Raw genomic sequence first — 21,187 nt, 5'->3', positions numbered from 1 at the left:
TGAGAGGTTACAGTATCAGCTTGAACAGGTTGGGATTACTGGTAAGATTCTAAAATGGATCTGGGTGACTGCAGGGCGAAGGCAGAGGGTTGTGATTAATGGATATTCTTCAGGGTGTAACATCAGGAGTGGAGTCCCTCAAGGATCCATTCTTAGACCACTTATTTCTCATTTTCATAAATGACATTGACAAAGGGATAGAAGACGTGATGTCAAAATTTGCAGATAATGTAAAGATCAGCAAAGTCATTAATGATCAGTGTCAAGCAGCGCTCCGTCAGGATGACTTGAACACACTTCAAAAATGGTCAGAGAAGTGGCAACTATGTTTTAATGCTGCTAAATGCAAGGTCTTACACTTGGGGAACAGTAACCCACAAATAAATTATGCACTTGGTGGAGTTGAATTAAAAACAGTGGAGAAGGAAAGGGATCTGGGAGTTACAATATGGGCAGATATGAAGTTTTCTGAATGGTAAACAGTCAGCTAGGAAAGCCCATGATGTCCTATTGATGATTTATCGAACGTTATCCTGCAGAGATAGGGAGGTCATAATCCCACTGTATAAGGCAATTGTAAGACCACATTTGGAATACAGTGTCCAAGTATGGAGACCTCATTTAAAAAAACACACTGAGCTTCATGAAAGGGCAACTCGAATGGTGAGATCAGAAGAACGACCGTATGCGGAAAGACTCCAATTATATGGTTTACAGAGCTTGGTAACCAGGCACCTCATAGGTGAACTGATTGATGTTTATAGGCTCTGAGAGGGATAAGTAAAATGAATGAAGGTGGAATTCTCAGTTATAAAGAATTCCAAAACTAGGGGCCATAAATTAAAATGAGTGGTTGAGGTTTAGAATAGATTGTGGGAAGTTTTCTTTTAGCCAGTAAGCCATTGATTGCTGAAACAAGTTACCCTTACAGGTAGCTGAAGCTGAGAGTTTGAATAAATTCAGAGGTCAACTGGACAGTTACCTGTGTGAGGAAGGAAGCATATAATTTTCATTTTCTACTTTTTTTTTTGCCAGTGCAGTAAAAGTCTGCAGCTTCCTTGCACTATATGGTAGTTGCTATTACCTAACATCATTTCCTGGCTGAAGGCACTTGACATTCAATTTTTCCAAAGTGAGATAAATGCTTTGGTGTCACAATGGGACAAATGCTTAAAATGTATGGTACTCTGGAAAACCGATGTGCACCAAAGTCTTCCATGTGTCATACATGCATTTTTGCAAAATTAAATTCCTTCACATAAGGAATGCTTGCTGTTTTAATTTTTTGAAATACTCCAAATTAAAACAAGACATGTTAATATAAATCACTCTTAGGTTAGTTAGCATTATCAAACAATTCAGGTTATTAAACTTCCAGATAATTTGTACCAAATAAGACAATTTTTTTTATTTATTCTTCTGAAATAGTAAGAGAGAGACAAAACACAAATCCAAATTACATAATAAAAGTAAATAATAGAATGTACTAAATAACTGTGTATATAACTTGGTATATAGTAGGGCTTGCAAACCAGTTTTATAAAACCGGTTTTCGTATTGAGTTGTTAAAACCAAAACCGAGCTTCTAAAACCGGATTCGAATATTTTCTTAGTTAGCCCTCAAATATAGTTTTTTGTTACGCACATTTTCTTTTGTTTGTTCGTTTGTCTGGATCGTTCAACTGCTTTATGTTTTAAATATGTTTTTTATTTTATTTTATGTTTAGGTATGAATCTCATGGGCAAGTGGCCCAAATCTAGGAGGGGTACCTTTTATCTTCCCACCTGTATCATGGTACGATGCAGGTGTACTCATTTTCGACTGAGTGAGTCGGAGCGATAGCGTAAAAGAAAATGATCAACATTTCTCCATTCCACCTATCTTGTTCGCCAGGCAAGTTATGGAATGTGCCTTATTGATGGTTACCCACTAGAAACACATTTGGTGAATATTGCATCAAATTTCAATCATAGAAAGTTTTTTGCTTATTCCTATTAAATTTGCGATCAAATGTTCTCCAAAAAGCAGCTTCACCAAATTTAGCTTTCATGTAATTTTGAAAATACAATAGATTTAATTGGGGGAAAAAAAATTACAAGTAAATAAATAAAAAATTTAATTCGTGAAAATTTTGAAACTTGCCTCATTTAGACTCTTCATTCAGTGCTTGCGGGAGTGACGCATAGTATTGTGCCTTTGTTATCTCCAATATTTTTATTTAAAATTGTCGGTGATATAAATTCCTACTAATTAATATTCATTCTCTTAATATGTCTAAGATGAAATCAAATGTATGGAATTATTTTGCTCGAAAAAGCAAAGATGAAGCACAATGTTCAAAATGTCAGAAGATAATGAAGTCGTCTGGAGGATCTATTTAAATGCAACATCAAAGATGATGCATTTAAAGAAAATGCATCAGATTGACATTAAACAAGATAACAGTGAACCTCCCGTAAAAATGGTAAGAACATTAGAAAACTTTATCGTAAAAAAATCTATGGAAGAAGAGATTTCAAAATTAGCTGCTTTAAATGGATTTTCTTTTAATTCAATTGCAAGAGTGAGTTTATACAATCAAGTCTTCACCTTCAGAGAAATAAATACGATAAATTATCACCAGCTTCAGTGAATGGAATTAAAAATATTGTTCTGAATTATTATAAAACTAAGAAAGAAGAACTCATTCAGCATTTAAAAAATTCATTGGTTTTGGGTGCACGGTATTCATTGACTCTAGACGAATATATGTCTATACAAAATAAAAGGTATATGAATATAAATGTGCATTCAAAAGACAATCATTGGTCGTTAGGTCTTATTGAGATTAATGGTTCACTTGATAGCAGGGGCTAGCCGAGTAGGTAAAGTACCTGCCCGGCAATCCAAAGGTCGCGGGTTCGATTCCCGCCTCGGGCTTGGATCAAAGTACTGCAAAAACCTTGGAAGGTGCAATATGGCCACAGAAGCCGATGCGCCAACAATTACCAAAATCAAAAAAAAAAAAAAAAAAAAACTTGATAGCAGAACTGAGCTAATTGTGAATAGACACTTAAAGGAATTTGGTTTGAACTTGGATGAGGATATTGTTGCCTGCACCACCGATGGAGCAGCAATGATAATTAAGCTTGGCAAGCAAATTACGCCTAATCATCAACAACGTACAGCCCATTGTATACATCTGTCAGTTATAGATGTAATTTATGAAAAAGCAATCAATTATGGTGCCACAGTCTCTGAGTCTCCCAAAGACAATGAAGAAAGTAGTGATGATGAAGAGTTGAAGAAAGACAGCAAGGCATACTTTATCAAACCGACTTTACCGATGAGCTCATTTATTTCTTCAATCCAATGGCCAATATTGCACAAACTATTAACAAAGTCAGAAAAATTTGCAAGCTTTTTCGAAAATTGCCTACCAAAAATGACATATTACAAAATTTTGTTAAAGCAAAATTTAATGGGAAAGAATATAAACTTATATTAAATTGCAAGACTAGATGGGATAGCACATTCTATATGATTGAGAGATTTTTGAAATTGAAAAATTGCATTCCACATTCTCTATGTGCAGTACTGTCAACTAAAGCTGTGTCTGACGATGACTGGAAAACACTTGAATTGCTATGTGAAACTTTGTGACCAGTTGAAATGATTCTGAAGACTATAACCTCAGAAGATACAGACTTACTTAAAGCAGAGTCTTCAACAGAATTTCTGCTTGCTAAGCTTGATACAGCAGAAAACCCATTTGCTTTAAAGTTTCACCAAAAACTTTTGCAGCGTTACAATGCAAGACGAAATTGCCAAACTGTGGCTTTGCTGAGCTATCTACACAACCCCAAAAAGTTTAGGAAAGAAGATTCAGGTTCAAGAACTTTTGATTTTCCAAGTAAGCAAGTTTTGAAAAAGTATGATGAAGAGATTTATCAGAGATTACAAAACATTCCAAAGGAGTGTTTGCAATCTCTGATAAATTGCAAAACTGATATATATCTGATATATTTGCAAAACATTCCAAAGGAGTCTTAGCGTTGAATGAAGAAACTGAAAATAAACGAACTGTTCTTTTAGAAGAAAACAAAGACTCATCTAGTTCCGATGTTGGAGATACACTCATGCAAGAGTATGATAGTGTAATAAAGAGATTAACTGAAGAGCCTTCAAAATATCCGAGTGAATTGGAAATCAGCAAAGAATTTAAAATTTTGGAGGCAACTAGCAGTAGAAGTGAAAAGTTGGGGAACGTTTATACAGCACTGCTGACCATTAAACCAACAAGTGTCCAATCTGAGAGAGTGTTTTCGATCACTGGTCTCTTTAACACAAAAATAAGGTCAAGTTATCAGGAAAAATGCTTAATATACTGTGTTTTTTAAAGGATCATTTTCAGAAAAAAGCTGAGCAATAAATAGTAAAGTAATTTCCCCAAGCTGTTTTTTTTCACATTATTTTTATTTATTTATTATTATTATTATTATTATTATAGGGCTTATTATTTTTTTGTTTACTATACGAGAAGATAGTTTTTATTCGAAGGATTTGAATACAATTTGTAATTTTGTATAATCTCAAGCTGGTTACTTTTTTGGAGCATTTTAATTTTTTTATTTTTTTTACTATAAGAGGTGATAGATTTTGTTTAAAAGATTTTATTACGATTTGTACAATCTACCCAAGATAAAATAAATACCTGTGTTATAAGCTTTTAATTATTTTCCCTAAGTCTGAGAAAATCGGTTTTAAAACCGGTTTTAAGAGTAAACTTCGGTTAAACTCGGTTTTGAAATTTCTCAGTTTTATGCAAGCCCTAGTATATAGTAAACTTAATATACAGTAAGAGACAGTATACAGTAAACTCTCTAAAATCTGGTATCATTGGGAATTTAGAGAAGCATATTTCAATAAATATTATGCAAAAACAACTCATTTACATTGTAAATATTTATAATGAATACCTTGTCCTTTCATCTGTTTTTGCAGGCAGCAGGATTTCTTTTGTAGCAAGTTCCCATGTGTTGCAATACTTTCAAAAGATAGCTTTAGCTATATTACATGTTTGAAAATTGATTTCAAATACTGCATGGCAGCTCATATTGAACAACTTCTTTGCAAAGGTTTTGTATGTGTGTTGTCACTAGAGACCAGTCAGTCCTGAAACAGGCTTTTATATTTAACCCGAGGGGCTCACCTCTGATGAGTATGGGCTTGGCACACCCAGGGTCCTGAGCTGTATATCATCATTCTTATCTTTCTTGGTGATTCCCCCCCCTTCTCTCTTAGAGTAACTCGGGAAATTTTTTTTTGGCTGGTGCAGCATAAGCGTCAGGCTTCCTTGCACCATATAGCCAATAATAATAATAATAATCTCATCTTTTAAACAAAGGCCAATTAACGTTTTGAAGGGTCCTCTGTTTAAAAGTACAGTACTGCAATACCACGGTAACTTGTTGCAAAGGCAAGTTTATTTGCTGTGAGAATTAAAACTACTGCATTATTAAAGGCCAAGACAGTCTTGCAAGCATTTTATAAAGAAAGCAACTACACTCTTTTTTGTATGAATTATTAGAGACAGGTGTGATCATTTATATGAGTGTTGGATTGCTTTCTTATTATTTCCTGGATTGTAAAATGGCCCAGATTTTAAAGAATACTGGATTATAAAGTTCCATTTTACAGAGTTTACTATTAATTTAAATTATTAGCATTAGTGTTAGTAGCGGCATATGGCACAAAAAAGCAAGCTTATACAGCATAAAGAACTTCTCATGAGCGAATGTAGATGCAAAATACTCATTCGGTGCTGACAAAAAATGAGTAGTTTGCATCTACATTCACACATGAGGAATTCTTTAGGGAAGTGGAGGCCAGAAGTTTATTGAATTCTAACAGGGAGCTAAATGATTTTGTAATAAGTGAATGAAAGAAAAATTGTTGAAGTTAAACATAAGAAAGGCACCAGGGGTGAATGAGATCTATCCAATTATATTAAGGGAGGTAGCAAAGGAAGTAAACAAACCCTTAGCTATAACTATGAGATCACCCTTGGATTCATGGGAGGACCCTGCAGACTGGAGATATGTAAATGTATCCTCAATTCACAAAAGATGTAAAGGGTAGTAAAGGGTGACGAGTAATTACAGAACTGTTAGTTTAACTTCTATTCCAGGGAAAATAATGGAATTGCTGGTTAAAGAAGTAATGTTGTTACACCATGCAGTACATTTTTCCTGTTTTCTAGACCTATGTTTCTAAAGTACCAAAACATTTGGTAAAAAAAATGAATATCATTTTTTATAAACTTTTCTTTATTTGTTGCCAGAATTTGAAAATATACAGTTTTTTTTTTTTTTTTTTTTTTTTACATTTTATCTAATCATTTATGACAAACAGGAACCAACTTCACAAAACTGAAGTGCCATTATATCTTAACCAATGTCTCAAAGAAAAAACATAAGGATTTTTGTCTCAAAATTACCTACTAAATAATCTCCTTAAGTAATAGTAGTAATGGCAATAGTAGTAAAGCCATTATTTATCATTTGTTGAAGCTATGGCTTCAGGCAAAAAAACCCTGCACAGTTAACCATCCATACGCTCTAAAATTTGTCTAGTTCTTCCTTGAATGTAATCAACCCATCCATTTCCGCAACAACAGATGGAAGCCTGTTCCAACAATTAAACACCAGCTGCCTAAAGGCAAACTTCCACTGTCTAAAGGCAAACTTCCACACAGGTACTCTGCACCCATCCTTCCTCAGCTTGAATTTATGCTCCCTCATGTGGGTAGTCTCAGCAAGTGGAAGAATGCCATTAATATTCAGCTTACTCAATCCGTTCAAGGCTTTAAACACCTCAATCAGATCTCCCCACAGGTGCCAGTCTTGAGACATTTCAATTTGCAGGACTGAAGCCTTTTTACATAAGAGCACCCATTTATTCCCTTCATCAGTCTGGTTGCTCTTCTCTGCACCCGTTCCAGCAGATCTACATCCTTCCCAAGTACTCAAGATGAGGCCTAACAATGGTCTTAACAAATGTCCTAACAAAGGCAGATATGAAGTTCTCTGAGCAGTGCAGACGGGCTGCAAGAGTAGCTCATGGAGTATTGTCAATGATATACAGAAATTTTTCCAGCAGGGATAAGGAGGTGATTATTCCATTGTATAAGGCAATGGTCAGGCCACACCTAGAGTACTGTATACAGGTCTGGAGGCCTCATTTCAAGAAGGATGTAGAGCTGCTGGAACGAGTACAGAGAAGGGCAACAAGATTAGTGAATGGAACAAAGGGGTGCTCTTACGAATAAAGGCTTAAGTTTTGCAAATTACAGTGTCTGGAGACTAGGCACCAGCGAGGTGATCTGATAGAGGTGTATAAAGATCTGATAGAGGTGTATAAAGCCTTGAATGGTTTAAGCATGCTCAATGCTGATGGGATTCTTCCTCTAGCTCAGAAAAATCACCTGAGAGGGCATAAATTCAAATTGAGGAAAGACAGATGTAGGATAGACATGCGGAAATTTGCCTTTAGCCAGCGGGTGGTTGGTTGGTGGAACAGACTTCCATCCCTTGTGGTGGAGGTTGATAGCCTAAATAAGTTTAAGGCTCAGCTGGACAGGTATTTTGAACGAACAGAGGGGTGAAGTGGAAGTGGGTTTTTTTTTTTTTTTTTTTTGGCTGATGCTGCATAAGCTTGCTTTCTTGCATCAAATGCCTCTACTAATGCTAATGCTAATGCTTATATTAAGGAATAATCACCTCCTTATCCCTGCTAGCAGAGTTTCTGTATATCATTGACAAAACTCCATGAGCTGTTCTGGAAGCATGTTTGCACTGCCCAGAGAATTTCGTGTCTAACTGCACAATTATCCCCAGGTCTTTATCATTCTCCACTACACTGAGTATAGTATCACACAGCTAAGTTACTCTGGAGTTACTGCTACCCATATGCAATACCTTGCATATAGGTACCAATTGGAGGTAAAACTTCAACTGGCATTTCTCAGCCTATCGACCTGATTTTCCCAGCTCTTGCTGCAGTAGCTCACCCTGATGACTGTTGTTAACCACCCTGCCAACCTTTGTATTATCTGCAAACTTCGACATTAAGCCTGATATACCTTCATCAATATCACTGATAAATATTGAAAACAACAATGAGCCCAGCACCAAACCCTAGGGAACTCCACTAATAACATTAGTCCATGAAGAGCAGTGTCCCTTGATAAACACTCTCTTTTATTCTTCCACTTAACCATCCCTTTATCCATAGCAGTAACTTTCCCTTAATGCCACATTGCTCCAGTTTGTACAGCAGTTTTTTATGTGCAACGGTATCAAAAGCCTTCCTCCAACAATCTGAGTATCCAAGTATATGATGTCAAAATTATTTTTTGCATCCAGTTCCTTGGTAACTGCATCATAATAATCTATCAGATTGGTTAGAAAAGACCACCCCTTAAAAAATTCATGCTATGATTGCAGTACAAATGCATGCCTGTCCAGATGGTCCTGCATTACTTCTTTAACCAATAGATCAACAGCCCACCCTGGTACACACACACTTATCCAAGTGCATATAAACATAGATGTATATGTGCATATATACTGCTATACTGTTAAAAGAAACTAAAAATATGTTCCGAAGAACCTTATATTGATACAATATTCAATAATGTGTTGAATAACAAGTTTAATACATACTGTATTGGTAGATATAGTATGTAATTACACTAAACAACAAATTTTGAGTCATATCTTGTTACAGGCATGAAAGTAAGTTTACTTTATAGATTTTGGGATACTAAACATGGAAATAGTGCTTAAAATAGCAGATTGGCTCTTGTTTTCGAAAAAAGTAGTTTTTTTATATTTATAAGGTATTTTTTATTTATATGGCAGTAAGATGTAGCTACAAACATACCATATCAAACATGGGACCTTTCTGCCTTTCACTTGTATTCAGCTTCAGGAGCATCCCTTCCCTTTTCACCATCCAACAATAATCGGCTAACATGGCAGCACTCCATTTACTTTTATATCTTTGTTCCATCACTGCGATGTCTTGATGGAAATGCTCACCATCTTCGTCACTGAGGGCAGCACAGTTTGCTAGGAAGAAATCCAGGTGTGACTGCAAGAAATGCATCTTCAATGACATGTTGCACTCCCGTTTTTTGTAAGAAGTAATGAGATCTTCCGCAAGCTGCCTTTAACATTTCCTAGAAAACCAGTCAAAGCATTTTAAAAGTCTTTCCATGCTGATTTCTCGCTATCACTAAAGACCCATTCAAACTGTTCGTCTTTGAAAAGTTGCCTTATTTGTGGACCAATGAAAACACCTACCTTGATCTTCTCTGTACTAAGTCTTGTAAATTTCTCTTGCAAGTATGTGAATGCAGGACTGTTCACTTCCAAAGCTTTCACAAAATTTTTCATGATCCCCAGTTTGATGTGGAGTGTTGTGGAAGCAAAACTTTATTTGGATCTACCAGAAGTTCAAATGCTACGTTCCTTATTCCAGGTGTTAACAATTTTCATTGAGGCTAACTCCTCTTCTCGTAGTGCATATCCTTGGCACAACTATTTCACTTGTAGAGAAAGCAACAATACTTAGTGTAACTCTTTGGTAGTCCTAATAAAATGGCAATTACCTGTAAATTACCACATATCTGTCACTCATACTTCTGATAGTACAGTCAGTCCTCGTATAGCACGATAGTTGTGTTCCTAGAAACCCTCGTGCAATATAAACAACAGGTCCTATGGGAAAAATAGGGTTAGGTGCCGACCACCCAAGATTGAACACACATTTGTAACCAAAACATTACCAAACACAATAAATAATCATAATAAAATACGTATTTTATTACGACTATTACGTAATAAAATATTGCCTAATGCTTCTATAGTAAGCAAACTTGTTTTTTGTTTGATTTTCTATCCAAACAGATGACAGCCGTTCCATTTCTTCCAATCCTTTGTGTCTTAATCTAATGGATTTTAATTACACTTTGAGTTGTTCCTGCTATGAAAGTTGTTTTTATTTTCTCTGCATTCTTTCTAATTCTCGGCGTTGCCTCATTTAGGCCTGTAGCACGTGCAATATCACATTGTCTTTCATTTCACTCAAAGGGTTTCACAATTTCATATTTTTTCTCTATCGACAGAGGCGGACTGGGCATAAGCCTTACCAGGGAAACCCCGGTGGGCCAGAGGGCGGTGTGATTTTGGCCATAAACCATAGTATGAGGCCACTACAAATTTTCCTGGGTAAGAATTTTTGACCCAGTCCGCCTCTGTTTATCGATATTGCTTTTCTTTTTCTCTCTGAATCTGCAGTATCTTCAACCAGGACGCTTCCTTTCCACACCTTTTAAGTATTTCTCATTTTTAGGGAATAAAGCAGAATTACAAAACGAGGAGGCACGCTTGATACACATAAACAAAGCTGTGCGCGTGTAGCAACTGAATAAACATCGTAAAGGCAGAGATACACTATTAACACTTCACATTTTACTAAAGCACATTTCTAGGGGTTACTACCATAAAACAATAAAAACAATTTCCAGTTGCATTTCTGCTAGTGGAATCTGTTATAAACTGGTAGTAAAGTCGATCTAATTGCATTTGCGATTATATTGATAGCTGGAATTGTGTTGGTTTTTACTTATTATGGTGAAATGTGTTTCTCCTTCACTGATATAAAAAACATAAATACATTTTCAGAATCTTCTCTTCATTCCTATCGTGTTGCGTTGGACTGCCATTTCTTGTAAACACAAAGGCGAATCGTGCATAAGCGAATTCGGTTTGTGTTATATAAGATATTGTTCCCCTATTTATAAATCGTGTATGATCGAATTCGTGTAATGTAAACACGTGTTATACGAGGACTGACTGTACACCTAAGAGGATGTTCTCTATGTTTGCATATGTTTCTTTTTTGTGGAAGGCATACAAAAGAGGTATTGAAGGCAGTATATTTCCATTGTCTAATAACAGAGCCTTAAGCTAACCTTAGAAGCATCTATAAATAGTTGCCATTCTTCAGGAACATGCCTATGTTCATTGCTGCCATTAGACCATCAACATCCTTATAAACAGTGAGCCACTCCTGTTTGATAGAATTTATGGCAGCAGATCCTCAGGTTTTATGGCAGAAGGTCCAATTGTTATGCTTTTTGGCTAGCATCCAGCTGTCGAAGCACATAGGTTTTTCAATGACATTTTGCTCACTATAAGTCAAGATATCAAGGGTGATAATATTCAAAACTTCCAAATAAGGAAGGTGATGAAATATGCCTATTAAACTTGTCTAAAGCAAGGAGTGTTTTTTTTCAAAAATTTATTTAAAAAATGGATTGTTCACAGTCAGTCATGTTTATAACAGATTGAAAATAAAAGTTGGCACCAAAAAAGTGAACAATTTCAAATTATTCCTTGCTGACTTTTAAAGGAAATGAGGTAACTTTTTACTCCATTTAACTCGGTGAACGTGACATCTCAAAAAACATTCTACATTATAAAATTGTTCTCCACCTGCATGGCAACACTCCTAGAGAAAGGCAATTGCACTTCCTGTATCCACCTGAAACTGGGACCAATGCTGGTTTTCTGCGATAAAGATTATTTGTTCCGATGCTTTGATCATTTCTTGCCTTCAACCTTCTCTATATGTATGCCAAAGCTCAACCAAATTAATCTACATTTTCAGACTGGAGCAATCTTTCTGACACTGTGTATTACAACTATGACTCTTTCTGGCTATGATTAGATTTGGCGTTCTTTCTTTCTTTTTTTTACTATCTAGTTAAATAACAATTATGATAAAATAAAAGTTGAATCAGGTACTGTGGGATGGAAGGGGGGGGTTGTTTGTTATTGTTATTTGGTTTTTAGGAGCATTAGCAACTAAGGTCATATTGCTCCTGGAATATGCGGTGGTTATTCCCTACCTTTCCGCATCCTCCGTATTTTGTGGTGACGGGAAGGGGGGGGTTGTGAAAACTGAGCCAATCTCTGAACTAATTAATGGAATAATCATCACCTGTTACAAAGGACTTAGTAGTAGTAGTAGTGATAGTGGCATGTGATGCAAAAAAGCAAGCATATGAGCTTATGCAGCATCAGCCAAAAAAAAATCCTCCCATTTCACCCCTCTATTCGTTCCAAATGCCTGTCCAGCTCGGCCTTAAATTTATTTAGGCTATCAACTTCCACAACAAAAAGGAAAATAAAGGCAAATTTCTGCACATCTATTCTACAACTGTTTTTTCTCAATTTGAATCTATGCCCCCTCAGATCCTTAATCTGACAAAGAGGAAGAATCCCATCAGCATTCTGATGGGATTTCCGACCCACCTAACACTGCCTTGATAGCATCAGCAAACATTCTTGCACCCTTTCTATTTAAGTGTATCCTATCCCTGTAGAAGCAGTCTCTCCTGTTAACAAGCACTGACCACGCTGAAAAAAATTCTACCCCTTGAGCCTTGCACATTCCACCCAGGGCCGAAGTGATTGACAAGGCTCTCATCATGTACTCCCTCCTATCATGTCTGGGCAGAATTGCAGATACTTTCAAATTTAACCCTAACTCAACTTTTTTGCAACACTTTACAGATAGAAAGAAAATAAAACATCCAAAAAATCAGTTCTTTAAGAAAAACAAGGCCACAGTATCAGAGTCCTTGCAGAAATAAACTGGTGCCATTTTTGTTTATTTACAGTTTACATTACATGACTGCACAAGTTGTCATGTGCTACGTGTATGGACAGTTAGTGAGCTTTACGATACCAGTCTCTTAAGTGTTTTATTAATTACTGTGTGTCCATAAAATGCTAAATGATTAGCATCATTCTCAAAACAGTGGGAAAAATAACATAACCATGTAAAAACAGTAGAGAAGGTTAAGATTACAATAATGTTTTTGTAAGTGTGATATTGAAGTATCAAATAAATAAAAAGGTAACTAAACACATTTTAGGGCTTATGCCTCAGGCTGTGTGAAAGTTTAACTGACATATAAGTTGATGGAAAAACTAAGAAATGTGTTAATATGTAGCAAACTCTAAAATAGCTGAAAACAGCATTTTATCTCATATTGTGACTACCTTCACAGTGAGTTACCATGTATTTCACTACTTCGAATAAGTAACACTTCACCAATGGAGAAGACTACTGCTACTTATTCTAAGTGGATACCACCATCCAGACAGCACAGTTTCAAGGCTATTCTGGCCTTTCGTTGGTGGGTGGGTGGGTACCCTGGTGATGCAATGATCACAATTCAGTTATGAAGTATAACTCCACAATATGAGGGAGGCCTGATGGTATATAAAATGAATCACACTAAATGCATTTTAGGGTTTATGCCTCAGGCTGTGTGAAAGTTTAACTGACATATAAGTTAGTTCAAGAGCATCATGTTATGTATATCTCATATTGTGAATACCTTCACAATGATATATAATATTGCCATGATATTGCATTACCTTAAATAAGTAAGTAACGCTTCACCAATGGAGAAGACTATTGTTACTTATTCTCAGTGGATATTTAAAATGATGCCGTTTCCAGCTATTTTAGAATTAGCTTTTTTTTTAACACAATGCTCTTGCACTAACTACATGTCAGAAAAAGGTAACTTAAAACATATTGTTACTGGAAAACAAACTGAATCAAAGAAATGCAACAAGTTTGCATAACATAGACCTGTTTTTTTTTTTAATATTATGTATATACAAAATATTCTTCAAAAATGTTTTTATAATTATTATGTTATATATCCAAAATCCATATTCACCCTGTAAAAAGTTAGTTAATTATAAAAGGAGGATACCAACTTTGCTGTCCACTTTTTCTGAATTTTAAAATGTGACATTTCTACTCTCCATCATACACTTTATTATAAAATTAGCTTTTTAGTTGAGCTGAAATTGGTGTTTTCTTAATTATGATTTACATAAGTTATCTCACTTTTTGTTGTTTAAAATTTTTTGAGTTCTATACATATTTCACTTTTTTTTTTTTTTTTTTTTACTAATCCTCCTCACCTCCCCCTACAATCAATTTCCAGCTTTGCAAAAAAAAAAAAAAAAAAACACCCTTGGGGAAGCAAAAAGCAATTTTTAGAAAAATTACTTGTGATAGGTACAAAGAGCTAAATGATAACAGGCCATCAGTACAGATTATATTAGCTGCAATTCATATTCTCTGAAGGATGGGTGAGAGCATGAATTACAATTGCTGGAAAAGTAATGTCTGCATAATCAGCTAATTTCAAAAAAAAAATTAAATGCTCATAACTCTAGTTTAGTGAAACAAAAACAGAAAATACTCTACTGTCGTTTAGAGAAAGTTAGTAAAGAATAGCATATGGAAGAATACGATTTTATTTCCAAATTAAAAAAAAAAAATCACAGAAAAATTTTAAAAAGTGGAATCTGTCAGATTCAAAGCATTAGCATTAGTAGAGGCATATGATGCAAGAAAGAGAGCTTATGCAGCATCAGCCAAAAAAAAAAAAAAAAACCCTCCCATTTCACCCCTCGGTTCTTTCCAAATGCCTGCCCAGCTCAGCCATAAATTTATTTAGGCTATCAAACTTCCACAACAAGAGATGGAAGTCTGTTCCACCAATCAACTACCCACTGGCTAACGGCAAATTTCCGCACATCTATTCTACAACTATCTTTCTTCAATTTGAAACTGTGCCCCTCAGGTTCTTAATCTGAGCAAGAGGAAGAATCCCATCAGTATTCAGCTTGCTCAACCCATTCAAGGCCTTATACACCTCAATCAGATCACCTCACAGGTGCCTACTCTCCAAATGCTGTAATTTGCAGAACTTAAGCCTTTCTTGGTAAGAGCACCCTTTTGTTCCCCTCACCAATCTTGTTGCCCTTCTTTGTACTCGTTCTAGCAACTCTACATCCTTCCAAAAATGAGGCTTTCAGACCCGTACAAATTAGCATTAACAGAGGCATATGATGCAAGAAAGCAAGCTTACTCTATGTGTGGCCTGACATTGCCTTGTATAACAAGATAATCACTTCAAAGTCCCTGCTACCAAAATTCCTATATATCAATGACAAGACTCCATGACTTGCCCTGGCAGCCTGTCTGCACTAGTCAGCGAACTTCATATTTGACTGCACAATTACCCCCAGGTCTTTTTCACTTTCCATACTTCCTTGAGTATAGTACCACACAGTTGGTATGTTTCTCTTTGGTTATTAGCATTAGCATGGCACATGATGCAGAAAGCAAGCTTATATAGCATCAGCCAAAAAAAAAAAAAAAAAACCACATTTCTCATTTCACCCATCCACTCGCTCCAAGCCTTTGTCTAGTTCTGCATTGAATCTGTTTAAGCTATCAACTTCTAAACCGACAGATGGAAGTTTGTTCCGGCAATCAACCACCTGCTGGCTAAAGGAAAACTTCCGCACATCTGTCCCACAACTGTCTTTCCTAAATTTGACTTTATGCCCTCGCATATAATATTATTCTGAGCAAGAGGAAGAATATCATCAGCACTGAGCATGCTCAAAACATTCAAGGTTTTATGCACCTCAATTAGATCACCTCGCAGGTGCCTAGTCTCAAGACATTGTAATTTGCAAGACTTAAGCCTTTCTTCGTAAGAGCAACCCTTTGTTCCATTCACTAATGTTGTTGCCCTTATCTGTACTCGTTCCACAACTCTACATTCTTCTTAAAATGAGACCTCCAGAACTGTATACTGTATTCAATGTGTGGCCTGACCATTGCCTTATACAAGGGGATAACCACCTCTTTATCCCTACTAGAAAAATTCCTGTATATCATTGACAAGACACTATGAGCTACTCTTGCAGACTGTCTGCACTGCTCAGAAAACTTCATATCTGCCTGCACAATTACCCCAGGTCCTTTTCACTCTTTACCATTGTCAGTGTAGTACCACACAGTTGATATGTTACTCTGGGTAACATGCAGTACTTTACATTTGTCAATATTAAACATCAGTTGCCACCTCTCAGCCCATCTGCTCAACTTTTCTAGATCCTGTTGCAGCAGCTTACTGTCATTAACAACCCTGCCAACCTTTGTATAGTCTGAAAACTTGGACATTAAGCCTGACATACCATCATCAATATCACTGATGAATACAGAAAACAACAATGGAACCAACACTGAACCCTGGGGACTCCTCTAATAACATTACTCCACAAAGAGCAGTGTCCATTGATTACCACTCACTGTCTTCTCCTACTCCCTTTATCCATAGCAGCAATTTACCTCCAATTTGTGCAGCAGTGTGCAACAATATCAAAAGCCTTTCTAAGATCCAAATATATGAAGTCAAAATTATTCTTTGCATCCAATTGCTTTGTGACTACATCATAGTATCCGATCAAATTGGTAAGACAAGACTTCCCCTTAACAAACCCATGCTGTGTCCGAACTATAACTGAAGTCTTGTCTAGATGATCCTGCAATGCTTCTTTCACGAGTGACTCCATTCATTTCCCCGGAACACAAACTAAACTAATAGGTCTATAGTTACTTGTGTCACCTTTTGAAACCCTTTTGTGAATTGGTGATACATTTGCACATCTCCAGTCCATGGGTACCTCCCCTTTGTCCAAGGAAGCTCTCATAATTATGGCTAAGGATTTGCTTACTTCCTTTGCTACCTTCTTAATATAACTGGATAGAACACTATCGTTCAAGGTTTAGGCCTAAATGGTTATCAAATGAACTAATGAGACTCGTGACAGAGAAGAAAAATGCATGGGATGCATATAAATTATCAGGTGACGCAGAAGCCTGTGGCAGATATAAGCTAGTCTGTAATCAGGTCACAAAGGAGGTTCGGCAGGCGAAGGCGGATTACGAGAAATCTTTGGCAAAAGATGCTAAGAAAAACAGCAAGGATTTCTTTACTTATATAAACTCTAAAAGGAAGGGGATGAATATGATTGGTCCACTTGACATCGATGGTTCGACTGTTGATGATCCTGCTCAGATAGCAAACAAACTGAATGAGTATTTTGCATCTACATTCACACGTGAGGAATTATTACAATTTGAAAATGGAAGAAGGTTATCAAACTGTAGCAGTGTGCTTAATGATTTTGTAATAACTGAGAGCAAAGTGGAGGAGAAATTGTTGACGTTAAACATAAGAAAGGCACCTGGGGTGGATGGGATCTATCCAGTTATTTTAAAGGAGGCGGCAAAGCAACCAAGCAAACCCTTAGCCATAATTATGAGAGCATCCTTGGACTCAGGGGAGGTTCCCACGGACTGGAGATGTGCAAATGTGTCCCCAATTCACAAAGGTGGATTGAAGGGTGACACGAGTAATTACAGACCAGTTAGTTTAACTTCTGTTCCGGGTAAAATAATGGAGTCACTGGTTAAAGATGCATTGCAGGATCATCTAGACAAGACTGCAGCAATAATTCAAACACAGCATGGGTTTGTTAAGGGAAAGTCTTGTCTGACAAATTTGATAGGATATTATGATGTGGTCACAAAGGAACTGGATGCAAAAAATAATTTTGATATCATATACTTGGATTTCAGGAAAGCTTTTGACACTGTTGCGCATGGAAGACTACTGTACAAATTGGAGCAGAATGGTATTAAGGGTAAGTTGCTACAATGGATAAAAGGATGGTTAAGTGGGAGAAGACAGAGGGTGGTAATCAATGGGTGCTGCTCTTCGTGGACTAATGTTATTAGTGGAGTCCCACAGGGTTCGGTGTTAGGTCCACTGTTGTTTTGTGTATTTATCAATGATATTGATGAAGGTATATCAGGCTTAATGTCGAAGTTTGCAGATGACACAAAGGTTGGCAGGGTTGTAAATGACAGTAATGGCAGTGTGCTACTGCAACAGGATCTAGATAAATTGGGCAGATGGGCTAAGAAGTGGCAACTGAAGTTCAACCTTGACAAATGCAAAGTACTGCATATGGGTAGAAGTAACCCCAGAGAAACGTACCAACTGTGTGGTACTACACTTAAGGTGGTAGAAAATGAAAAAGACCTGGGAGTAATTGTGCAGTCAGATATGAAGTTTTCTGAGCAATGCAGACAGGCTGCTACGGCAGGTCATGGGGTTTTGTCAATGATATATAGGAATTTTGCTAGCAGGGAAAAGGAGGTGATTGTCCCTCTGTATAAGGCAATGGTCAGGCCATGCCTTGAGTACTGCGTACAGGTCTGGAGGCCTCATTTTAGGAAGGATGTAGATTTGCTTGAGCGTGTACAGAGAAGAGCAACACGATTGGTGAGGGGAATGAAGGGATACTCTTACCAAGAGAGGCTTAAGTTCTGCAAATTGCAGTGGCTGGAGACTAGGCACCTGCGCGGTGATCTGATTGAGGTCTATAAGGCCTTGAATGGGTTGAGCACGCTGAATTCTGATGGGATCCTTCCACTTGTTCAGATTACGAACCTACGGGGACATAAGTTCAAATTAAGAAAGGAGAGATGTAGAATAGATGTGCGGAAATTTGCCTTTAGCCAGCGTGTGGTTAATTGCTGGAACAAACTTCCATCTGTCGTTGTGGAAGTTGATAGGTTAAATAAATTTAAGGAGGAACTGGACAGGCATTTGGAGGGAATGGTGTGATTTTTTTTTTTTTTTTTTTGGCTGATGCTGCATAAGCTCCTACACTTGCTTTCTTGCATCATGTGCCACTACTACTACTACTACCTCATGTGTGAATGTAGAGTAAAATACTCATTCAGTTTATCAGCTACCTGAGCATGATCATCAACAGTCAACCCATCTATGTTAAGTGGTCCAATCTGATTCATCACTTTCCTTCTAGAGTTTACATAAGTAAAGAACTCTTTGCTGTTTTTCTTTGCATCCTTTGCCAAAGATTTCTCATAATCTGCCTAACCTCCTTTGTGACTTGATTACAGACTAGTTTATATCTGCCATAGGCTTCTATGTCACCTGATTCTTTATATGTATCCCGTGCATTTTTCTTCTCTGCCACGAGTCTCATTAGTTCGTTTGACAACCATTTAGGCCTAAACCTTGAACAATATTTCTTAATAGGTATGAAACTTTTAGTAGCTTCCACGATTAATTCCTTGAATGCTTTCCACTTTGAATTTGATGTTGGTAACATCATCAGTTGGTCCCACCTTACAGAATTTAAATACTGTCTCAGACCACATTAGTCACCTTTATGAAAGCAAAAACCCTTCTCTTTACCCCTGATGGTAGTTACCTTCTTTGAATAATTCTCACATCAGTACATTGTGATCACTGTTAGCCAGTGGTTCCTTTATCTGCAAATTCTTAATGCATGAATAATCACTGCTGATAATCAGATCAAGAGTAAAAATTCAAGGAAAAAATTCTACCCCTCGAGCCTTGCACAATCTCTCCAGGGTCGAATTTATTGACAAGGCTCTTATCATATACTTCCTCCTATCGTGTTTAGGCAGAATTGCAGACACTCACATTCAGCCCTAACGTGACTTTTTTTTCAACATAGACCTGTACTTTTTGAGTAAACCTGTGGATCTCTTACTCTTAATGTCATTCGTTCTAATGTGTACAACAATATCACCTTTTGTGCCCTTAAAAGATTATATCTGCTCTACAATATCAACTTTTGCCCCTGGCAGACATACCCTGTTCCACCTATCCTTCTTGCATAGTATATTCCCCATCTCTCTGATAATAGAGTCACTAACAATAACTAGTTCCTTTGGGACCAGCTCATTCTGCCTTGTAGATTGCCTCTGTGTTGCCTGATGCACAGGAATGAGCCTGATGCTCACTCCTGTGCATCAGTAGCTGAAGGTCTATAGCAACATTTCATACAGTAAACTCCCATTAAAGTGCTTTCTAAGAATATTTTGGAAGATAACATTGATTTTTCAAGTCTTCCTCCTTGCAGTGTTTATATAGCCATAGTTTAGATTAAGTTGAAAACCTGCACACTTAATACTGCACTTGCTCTTTAGCAGCTTCAACCCTTTTTTTACTTGCTATTAAAAAATAATGTAAAATTTTAAGATGTCATTAAACTGAAATAAACACATCTTGATTATTATAAACGTGATAAATGCAGTATTAGCATTATAATAAAAATGCTATCATTAATGAAGGTAGTGCCTTGCTGGACAGAGATTACTGTATCAGCAACAACTGTAAAAGAACAATGTTGAATTTAAAAAAAAAAAAAAAAGTTTGTGAAGCTTGTGAGTGCATTGTCATATAAATATGAAATAAACATCATCTGCAACAGAAACAATTTCTATGAAATAAACAAACTGCACCACAAATTTTTCCTAAAGTTTAATCGCTACCATTCCTTTCCCAAAACAAAAATCTAGAGTGCAGAGATAATACCGAAGTTTATTATTTCTTGGAACCTTAAACAAAAAAGCAACCTATAACAGAAAGCATCTTAAACGAGAAGCCTATACACTTTAAAAAATGCATGGTACTTGGTGTACTCATTTTAACGACGCTATTGTGTACTCATTAAAATGAGTATTTTATTTTATTTTATGTTAAAACATAAAATAAAATAAAAAAATTTCTTATCAATTTTTTTTTCCATTGAACAGTTAATTTTAATTATACTGGAAGATTACATCAGTTTACTATAAAAATAAGTTCACTAACCATATTTCTAACACAGATGTATTTCTAAATCAAATGAAACTTGTGAAAAATGTACTTGTACTGAAAACAAAATCAGTTATGCGGTAGTGTACTTAGGTTTTGGTTCATATTCATCATTGCAAAAAAAAAAAATAAATAAATAATAATAATAAAACAATAACCTGGCGGATTTATGTGACATCTGACCTATAAGCTAAGGCATTTCATTAGCAAAGCAAACGTGTTCTTATCAGTGTATATAGTGCACGTGATCCATATGTCTTGAAAGTGTTAGTCTTAAAATCATATTGAACACCTTAAAACTACGGGTGCTGTTCAAGATATAATTTAGAGAGCTCTCATATTTAGAGTGCTGATAGCTTATAATTTAAGCCACCTCAGGAACAGTGCTCTCAAGTTAAGAGAGAAAAAACTACGAACCTTATTAGAAGGACTACCCCGTAATCTCTTAAAAATTGCTGCAATATCAACTTTATTAGGGACTTCCTCAGCCATCTTGCCTCGTTGTAATGAACAGATGACGT

The 21,187-nt window shown here is 36.4% G+C and overlaps 1 protein-coding gene across 2 annotated transcripts in view; it reads right to left on the bottom strand.

Moving 5' to 3' along the window:
• Positions 1-21,176, bottom strand: part of ArfGAP3 (ADP-ribosylation factor GTPase activating protein 3) — a 195,500-nt gene extending 174,324 nt beyond the window's left edge. For both annotated transcript variants that reach the window (XM_090387967.1, XM_090387966.1), the window contains exon 1: positions 21,084-21,176. In XM_090387967.1, coding sequence (XP_090244093.1) covers positions 21,084-21,158 — 75 coding nt within the window. In that variant the 5' untranslated portion in view covers positions 21,159-21,176. The remainder of the gene's footprint in view (positions 1-21,083) is intronic.
• Positions 21,177-21,187: the final 11 nt, after the last annotated feature.

This window comes from Mastigoproctus giganteus, chromosome 13, assembly GCF_048544385.1.
Source record: "Mastigoproctus giganteus isolate SK-2022 chromosome 13, ASM4854438v1, whole genome shotgun sequence".
Classification (NCBI taxonomy): Eukaryota; Metazoa; Arthropoda; class Arachnida; order Uropygi; family Thelyphonidae; genus Mastigoproctus; species Mastigoproctus giganteus.
Note: the sequence above shows the minus strand (reverse complement) of the source record. Positions and strands in the feature narration are given on the sequence as shown.